General features: G+C 33.6%; 1 protein-coding gene across 2 annotated transcripts; it reads left to right on the top strand.

Annotated features, from left to right (window-relative positions):
• Nucleotides 1-1,985: 1,985 nt before the first annotated feature.
• On the top strand, nt 1,986-5,553 carry LOC148848421 (uncharacterized). Of its 2 annotated transcripts, none has more exons than XM_088952271.1 (3): nt 1,986-2,229; nt 2,723-2,827; nt 4,836-5,553. In XM_088952271.1, coding segments are annotated over exons 1-3 (699 nt in total). In that variant the 5' UTR covers nt 1,986-2,228; the 3' UTR covers nt 5,429-5,553. The 2 variants fall into 2 exon arrangements, with proteins under 2 accessions (XP_088808397.1, XP_088808398.1); XM_088952272.1 differs by having other exon boundaries at nt 2,101-2,634.
• Nucleotides 5,554-10,049: the final 4,496 nt, after the last annotated feature.

A 10,049-nucleotide genomic window follows, 5' to 3' on the forward strand; every position in this document is an offset into this window, starting at 1 on the left:
TTGTATTTCTTATATAATTATATATACTAAAATTAATATTTATTGTATTTCAGTAATTATTTATTGTTTTTCGTGATAAATGTATTTTCAATGATTATGTATAAATTTATTTTATTTTGTTATTTAACAAAAAACTATCAATAATTATTGGATATTAAACTACTATTATTGAAATTTTTAAATTTAATTTATTATACTTATTGTATTTATTGTATTTTTGTTATAACTTATTGATTAATATTTATTAGAGATTAAACTATTATTTGAGATTATACTATATATTGACTAAGTTAATATATTTTTAGTACCTATTGTATTCTTTTATTATCAATATATTTTTAATAATTGTGTATTTTCACTATAAATTTTAAATAATTATTGGAGATTAAACTATTGTTATTTATCAGAGATGATACTATTAATTTATCTAGAATTATGAGTGTTCATGAATTGGTTTGTTTCGGTCATAGGCTATTTGGCCAACCAAATTGACCTGGTCAGGTTGGGGAGTTGGTTAACTAAAAGCAACTGAACTTTTGTGAAAACTGACCCACTCAAATTGTATCAGTTTGGGTCAATTTTTTGGTTTGATCAGTCGGTTTAAGAGATTTAAATTTCAAAATTATAGTGCAATTATTAAAAAATAAATTTAAAAATTAGATTTATGATATAAAACATTTTAGATTAAGAAATATGGGAAATGTTCCACTTTTTCATGTTAAAAATTTTATTTAAAATATAAAATATTAATATATATCCATGGTTAGGTCGTTCGATTTTGGTTGGCTTACAAATGGCCAAAGTGAAATTGAACCAACTTAGTCGAACTGGGAAATTTTTTAACCAAAGCCGACCTAAAATACTAGAGAACCAAACAAATTGGGTCGAGTTGATCAGGTTGGTCGATTTCATCAGTTTGATGAATAAACCTAATTGAAATTAAATTTTTTTTTGTATTAAAAAAAAATTATTAAAAGTAGTATATAAAATATGTAATTATTAATTATTTAAAATTTTGAAAATATAAAACAATTTTATACTCTTATGTGATTCTGTTAGTGTCATTTACTAGAACACATCTTACAGTTTTGCATATTTACTTAAACCTAGCTTATAGTTTTCATTTTATTAAAACATCCTATATATTTTACAACTTATTTACTTATTGAGGAGTGTTTGTTTTTCCATTAGGTCCATGATTTTTTATTCCAAAAATACCCTTAACACTTTTTTGTATAAAAAACAAAATTAACCAAATATAGTCAATAGAGTGATTGTTCATGTCTTATAAAGGAAAAAAAATAGTATTTTTATTTTTATTTTCTTTTGATTAAATTTATTTAATCGAACATTATGGTCAACACTGTCATTTTCCACTATCATCTAATGGAAGATTCATTAAATCCATTGCAAATTATAAGTGATGTTTTAGTAAAATTTTAACTATAGGGTAAATTTTAGTAAATTCATAAAACTATAAAGGATATTTTAATAAATAACCCTTTTCATTATTTAACTTCAGCGTAATAAATTCCGTGCATTGCACGGTTCCGCTAGTTACTTTCTAAAATCAGATCGGTCGTCTTGATTCATATATTTCCTAGCAATTCTGCCTTTTCCCCCAAATAAAGAATACATTTTGCTCTCACATATGATTTTTCAAGAAAATCACTCAATTCAGTGCAACCAAACACAGCCTTCGAGTGTAATTTGCATGCCCTTCTTAGCACGGACTCTCTGCTAGTGGGCTTATGATGATCCGTGAACCCATCTTATCATATTATCATAAATATCCCTATTAGATCCTCTACAGTTTTACTAGTAATACCAGGCCAATCATTATATACCACGTCAACTCCGTAGGTCCCACGCGTCATGCTGACGTGATGTATTGCCATTTGCCCAGTATCCTCCGGTTACCGTTGTGGATTCGAAGTGCTCTGTTATCCTCTTATTATATTATTAGCTTCTGATGATCCGTGAACCCATCTCACGTTTGAAAGCTGTAGGATTATGACTATAGGAGACTCAGATTTCGCTCCATCAAAAGAAATCCGAGGCCACCTCATACAAACGGCTAGCTGGGACCAGCAGTCTCTCCTTTTCGTATTCGGGTCTGCAATTTTCAATCATGTCGTCTCGACCATCCCTCCTTTGCCGGGAAACTTGCAGTCGATTCCACCATTACCACCATTGCACCAAAATGCTGCATTGCTAGAGATTAAGAGAGTAATATCCAATTTCCTGAAATGTCGTTTCTTGCTTGGTTTTTCTTGTTTCTTCACAAACAAATCCATTTATCTACTGAAGTTGGAGCTTTTTTTAAATTCTTTTGTTCTGTTGAATTTCTTCATAAAGAAAGCTCATTGAAGCTAAAAGCCTAAAACCCAGTTGTGAAAACAAGTCTATTATTTCCTTTCATTTGTTTTTTTTTTTCTTAGTTTCTTGGGAAATAATTTTGTTAACAAAGGCGAAAGCAGAGAAGAACCCATTTTCAGAAATTGTTCTTTTTGCTCTCTTTCTTCACATACAAAGGCCATTTCGGAGGGAGAAGCAAAGTCCTTACTTTTACCATTCTTGTCCAATTTCCTCTCCTTTAATAACAGATAAATATAACTAGCTAGTCATAAGAAGGTAAGCAGGATACAATACATCTCAAGAACTTCGGATTTCTTGTTCATTTTTCTCTCTTTTCAAATCCTTAAAAGCAAAACCTGTGCAGTGTTGGTGATGGTAGTGATGATGATGAAGAAGAAGCTTTGTTGCTGCATTTGGTTCATTCTTTCTAACTTGCTGCTTGTCTTTGTGGTTTCCGCCATGAATCACGGTAGGTACCAACCTAGCTCTTTCAAATTGCATTTGTTTTAAAATTAGAAGCAGTTTGATGTCTCGGGAGCCTTTTTTTTTTCTTGTTTTTGTGGGAAATATGGTTTGTTTGTTGTAAGACTTCTGGATGTAGTTAGATTTCTTCTACTTCCTCTTTTAGTTACTGGATGAAGTAGGAATTCAGCCTAAACAGAATGCACAATCTGGTGGAAATGGGATAGATTATATCAAATTGTATGGTAGAAATGTAAGTTGTCGGGATTAACTTTTTAGATCCAATTATGGATATCTCTAAGCCACAGATTTGTCTGGTTAGATGATTCCAGCCATAGGATTTACAGATTTCATTATTAGTTTCTGTTTCTTGACAATCCACTATTCTCTTACATTATTTTGTAAATTGTAGAGTTCAACTTGTGAAATGAACTTTGTAAATGTGTAAGTTTTCAGATTTTGCAAAATCAGTGTTTCATACATTGTATCGGTGTGCAACTCTTTCTTACACAGATTTTTTTTTTCGATTTTAGATGTATCACTCTTGTTCTTCTTTTTCACTTCACTCTTTTCATGTATTCATTGATTGTTTGTTCAAGTTCCTGTGTTCTCCTGTCTGATGTATGACAGTATGAGAAACCTCCAATTGATCTATTGTTCAATCCAATCTCTTAAATTGTTTGAAAAATAGGCCTCCATGCAGCCTAAGTCATCATAAACCTGATTTTTTTTTTTTATTTCCATTTTCAAATGATGTTATTAGATGGATAGATAGGACAGTTTTATGTCCTTTTACCTGGCATAATTACTATAAATTAATTTTAATGGTTGATTAAAGCAGTAAACACTGTTTACCATCATTGCTGTCCTTTTTCCTAGGAGTAAGCAGAACAAAACATGGGCATATTCTTCAATGCAGTATGTACCAATATATTGATATAAATATATGATTCCCTAAGAAGTTGCAGCCTCAGAAAAGTCAAGGGTCCTACAATCATTTACTTTAATATAATTATTCTTTTATTGAAGTCATATCATAGACATACAAGACATGCACTTATTGTGTGGGTGAGTGACAGTAATTCCTCCTGCAAGAATTTTGTGATTTTTCTTGTTATTCCAATTTCTCAGTACCTCTTCTTAAGCTAATTATTCCCACATTTTCCCATGTATTTAATTCTTAATGCTTTTTCTCAAGTCAGCCAACAGAAAATAATGAATGATGAATCAGAAGAAGCCCAAATAAATAAAAATTAAATCAAACAAGATTATTGACACGGAAAGTGCTGGATTATGGGAATTAGAATGAGAATGGTACACTTAAAGAGTTGAGAGCTCCTGCCTAGGTGAGTGAGGAAACCAAGCAATACGGATAACTGTGATGCTAGTTTAAGATAGCAGCATATTACAGTATTTATGCAGCCTTTCATAGATCAGTTCATCTGCCCATTTACTGTTGTAGTTATGCAGCCTTTCATAGATCAGTTCATCTGCCCATTTACTGGTGTGGAAACTGTTCACTTGAAGCCAGATTATTATATCCATCAGAATCCCAGATTATAGTTTCCTGTGTAACATGCCATTTAGATCTTATTTAAAACCACGAACAAGCTACTGCCAGTACACCCAGCATTAAATCTCTGCTCTTCTGTTTTATTTGATGATTGTTTTAGACATACAAGAAAATCCTGGAACTACATCTTGAATAGTCCCAGGAAAATTACAAACTCGGTGATCATATAGTTCAGGTGAAGATTACCATTGTGAACATCACTCTTCCTCAAAATTCCAGCTAACAGGCCTACAAATCCATGAAATAAGGTTCCCGGTGGACCTTGCTGATAACAGGAAAAGATTTGAGTGGCCTTTTAGATGGTATTTTGATATCTTCAAACTTATATGGTATCTGTAATTTGATTTCTGAATACCTTGATGGTAAATAACATGTGAAAACATACCATTCCTCCTGATGTACTCTTATTTGTCTTGGATTATTCCATGCAATTGTTATACAGGAAACCCTGCAAATGAGCTTGTTAATATCATCAATGAGAATAGAACAGCCCAAAAGCTCCCCATACTAAAAGACAATCCTGGTCTTGGGTGTATGGCCTTGCAGTATGCAGAGGAGTGCAAAGCAAACTGTACTAGCAACAACACCTTAAGCTGCCAACCTGCAGATGATGACTTCACTGAGATCTTTGCTCCCAACTGTGGTGTAGAGTTGCCCACATTTGACATCATATCTGGCCGCATGGTAGGATGTCAGTTTAAGCACATCGAACCATCACAAGCCTTCTCTGACATTCTTGTCCGGGACAAAAAGTCCCTATCCTTATTGATAAGCAAAGGACACACAGAAGTAGGGGTAGGCTTTATTGGGAATAACCATGGTCCTTTCTTTTGGTGCATTTTGTTTAGCAGTGGTCAGACCAATTCTACATTTGTCCTTGAAGATGGTGGAAGAGGCATCAAGCAGAAGAGAGGATGTTTCAGTGGGACCAACATCCAGTGCAGCGGGGTAGACGAGATTGATTTGTTCTTGAACACCCTAAGTGTGATACTCATTATATTTATCTGTTACATCAGTGGTACCATGATGCCATGAAAACACTACAATGAATGTGCTTTTATGCATGGATGATACTGTAATTATTTTGCATAATTAATGGAAATACTTTCACCTATTCTAAAATAAAAAAAAAAGGCTTTTGCAGGGCCTTTGTCTTTCAACCATGGATTAACAAATGAAAATTCTCATTTGCCTTAAGTATGACCACAATCAATACATCTGTACTTTGCATAAACTGACAATAACCCATTGCTCACCAGGACAGGGGCCATGTTTCAGCATATCTTCAATTCTATGAACATATTCTGAACTTGTCCTGTTATTTAGTTCACAAAGTCTGGAAAGTGGAAAATAGAAACAATATTTTTGTTATATTCGCATTCTGACTTATACACTGTCTAGTTTTCCATTTTTAGTTGTCCAAATATAGGTCTATGCAACCAACCTGTGTTTGGTTTTGATAGAAAATAAGAGAGAAGCAGAAAGTTGAGGGAAAGTTCTTGGGAATTTTACAAAATTTGTTAAGAACTTTTCCTCAACTTTCTGTTTCTCTCATATTCTGTCAAACCAAACATAGCTCAATTGTCCATCAGTGGTCCATAACTTGGAAATAACAGATCATATTCCAACTATCTTCTTTGCCAGAGTTTTTGTGATTGCCAATAGTTCACACTATGGTGTGGGTTCAACCATTTAGATCCTTTGATAGATGAATTTCTGGGGATTGCAATACATCAGCCATCAATTAAGGTGTGTCCAGTTCGTATACATTGGCCAACATCCACTAAATGGTCTAGATGGACTGCATATATGATGCTGAAAACATGGTTGTCAAAATCTTACAATTTACAATGTGATTCATGATTTGAATTATAAATCTCAAGGATTTTGGTTTGTGCTAAGCATTGGAATATGGATTGTGTGATAGTAAAAAGCAAAAACAAAGTAGCAATCTCTTGGCTTCAGCATCCTAGTCTACATGTAGAAGTTGACATTTTGTTCCATTTGCAGGATATTTTGGATCTGGCTAAGTATCTTACTGTGGTTTTCTCTTTTAGTAGTAGGAATTGCAACATGGCTGCACGCCTGCTCGTTCGTAAGAGTCTTTTAGATTTCTTTTTGCCCTCTCCGTGGCTAACAGACTAGTGTGCAAGGGTTTCTCTGTGTAGTGTTTTCATTAGTTTTCTTTGATTGTGTTTCTCTAACTGTATGAACACTTTAGATTAATGCAATTCCTATCTCCCTCATGATTTTGCATGATACAGGAAAGAATGATGGAAATACTGTTTCTAAGTTCTAACTGGAAAATATCAATGAAGGTGGACCTACACCCATTTCCTAAATGGAGGTGTGACCGCCAAATCAGGCAAGACAACTCTTCCAAGCTTATCCTTTCCTACAGTTAATGTTGTGTTTGGATCTAATGATCTGCCTTGTGATGGAAATCATGTGGATCTTGAGAACCTTTTGCAAAGCTCAATCATTGGAGAATCATTGGATGCTACAATAATGCATGCTGACAAAGCCGTGTGAATTATCGAAACTTCAAGCACAAGACATACATTCTGGAGCGCAGTGTGGAACCTGGTTTGCAAGGTTCAATGTATCGACAGGGGGTGAAGGAGCCTTAAACTGACCCATCTGAACCGGTTTTCAAAAAAAAAATATATATATATATATAAAACAAAATACCGATATGGCCCAATACGCCATGTATCTATATTTTGAACCTTGCTGGTTTGTCTGAACAACGATACTATGATATGCATATTCTTCATAAAACAGATATGCTTCCTCATTAGAATCAAATTCCATTCCCTTACAAGGCTCAAAGTTTTTAGCCTCTTCAGCAAAAGCATGATCAACAGATGGAAAATTCAACGCCAATTCATCCTCTCTGTCTCTCCTTTAGTCGATGTATTTCCAAATCCATTAGATCTAGAGTCTTCCATTTCATATTCATCCTCTTCCATTTCTATTTCCATGTAGAAACCTTGACATCCCGACGGTTCATATAAATTTTTATTTACAATAAACCGATAGGACTGACAATCATTAGTGGTTCTACACCATAGCACAAACATTACTTGTTTGTAATATAAATATATATTATAAATATTATAAAAATAAATATAATATATGTATATATAATGCATATATATTTATATATAATATATAAAAAATTTGACATATATTTAAAATATATATAAAATATAAATACATATAACGATCGGTTTGGTTAACTATCAGTTTTTTTAGGGTAACCAAAAACCGAATCAGTGTTTCGGTTTTTCAAAATACCAAATCGATCGGATCGATTAACCGCATTTTCTAGTTTGATTTTCTCAATTCGATTCAGTTTTTCATAAACACCCCTAGTTGTAATGAGTACAAATACACATTCCAAGACTGAAATCTACATTTTTTACATTAACCAATTTTGAGTTCAAAGTTTGTATCAATTTTTTTGATACAAACTTTGCTCTCATTTTGAATATAAAAATGTCTTAAAAGTTGTGATAGCTGTCAATTCTAATGGATAAATGTATTCATACCAAACGCTTGCAAAATTAAACTACAAATATATTTATGTATCAAACCGGCATTTACACTGCAAAGAAATGCAACCTCACATACTACGAATGCATTTATGTATCAAACCGGCATTTACACTGCAAACAATTGCAGCCTCACATACATCTCCTTGCCATAGATGCCTGCTCCGGTTTTGGTCAAGATTGTTTTTGGTCTTTATAAGGTGGATGTTGGTTTTAAGTTATTTAAATCTTTTTCCTTGGTTAAGTTTTGTCTATAAAAATATTTGTCGGTTACAGAATTTGGTGGTTTCACCAACCTGGTTTTAACATTTGATATACAATATTTTTGGCTATATAAGTAGTGTTATTTTTACTTTCAAAAAAAAAAAAACAAAGCGTTGTTATTTTTACTTTCCAAACTAAAAAGCATGCATCACCTCCACCCAAACAGTGTGGATCAGGAATATTGCCATTAATTACAAAAATAAATAAACCATATGAGGCCCACATAAGGGCCCACTTGGTATTCCAAAGGTGAACTCTATGCAAACAGCCTTTAAGTATATGTTTGGTGAAAAATCGGACAAATCGACTGTCGGCTATGTTTTGGGCTGTGTTGTTCATCTCTTTTAGATAGCTTATCAAGATTCAAGAGTACTCAAAGTAGCTGAACCAACTTAATTAATATTCAACTCAGCCCTCCCGCTGATAATCAGTCATTTGAAGGGCTGTCCACTTCAGTGTCTTTGAATAAATGCCCATACTGTATGAAATACAGTGGCTTTTGGCTTTCTAAAATGAATTCCACATGGACATCCTATAAACCATATATTTGATAAAAAATAAGACGAACCCAAATCGGCTGAGTCATTTTAAAGACTGTTCGCTTAAGCCTCTTTGAATATCAGAAGAGTTGAAAGGGCTTAATGAGTATAGATTGGCATTCCACCAAAAATGATAAGCTTGGAGACAAAGTGGGACATGTATTTTCATGAATGTTGCTTGTTGGGCGAGGAAAAACCGGTTGAATTCTGAAAGCATGGGAATAGGGGTGTCAATTGGACTGGATTTGGTCCGATCCGATCCAGTCCAATGTGAATCCATTATAAATGGATTAGATCCAATCCAATCCAATGAACATCTTGGACCAGTCCAATTCAATGTGTGGACTGTCTGTTCAAATTCATTTTGATTTAGACTGGTTTCAACACAAACCAAGTCCATTGACACCTATATTCTTATCTTATATCAATGGACTAGATATTGGCTTAATCCAACCCAATCCAATATAAATTTATTATGGACAGACCAGGTCCAATCCAATCTAATAAATATTTTGGACTGAATTGGTCAAATCCAATATGTCTTGTTGGTCCGTCCAATCCAAAAACCGGTCGTTGGCACCCTTCCATGGGAATTCAGTCCAAAAACCATCTACTTGACAAATTTTAACCTTGAGATATAACATATTATGTAAAGCTATGGAGAGATTTCACGGCATAAAACAGGAAAGGTTTTTGTACAATGGCCTATAATCATTATTGTGCTTTAAAATATTTAGATATATTTTTTGGTTAGCTTCCTTATTTTTCTTTTTTTGAGAGTTCCATGTTCAACTATAATATTGGCTGCATGTTAAATCTAGATCTCAACCAATATGTAAAAATGTATTTACTTTTCAATGATCATCTCACAAAGTGTACTTTCACATTTAACAATATATACTTGCTGCACAATGCAACAAACCATAGATTTAGCATTTTTTTGGGTAAACTTGGAATTACATTATAGCATCTGGAATAATCATATCAGAGTTTGGGTTCTTCCTTAATGTGTTGTAGCCTTTTCTAGCAATTCACCTAAGCAAAAAGTTCTAAAAATGATCCAATTCCCCGGTTTTAATCCTCTGCCATTCACCCAAGGAGGATTCCACCACGAGGTCCACGACCCTTCTTTTATTCACCCGGCTGTGAGGAATGTAGTTCGTGCCTAATATGGTTGTATGCCAAATTCAAATATGGTATGTCCATTTAATAAGAGACCTTTTGGTTTGATAACATTCTTCAAATATGAATGTGATCAACGGGATACATTTTTTGGACCCAGATCCCATACTTCCA

The sequence above is a fragment of the Nelumbo lutea genome, chromosome 6 (assembly GCF_056320005.1).
Source record: "Nelumbo lutea isolate HS-2025 chromosome 6, American lotus-T2T, whole genome shotgun sequence".
Taxonomy (NCBI): domain Eukaryota; kingdom Viridiplantae; phylum Streptophyta; class Magnoliopsida; order Proteales; family Nelumbonaceae; genus Nelumbo; species Nelumbo lutea.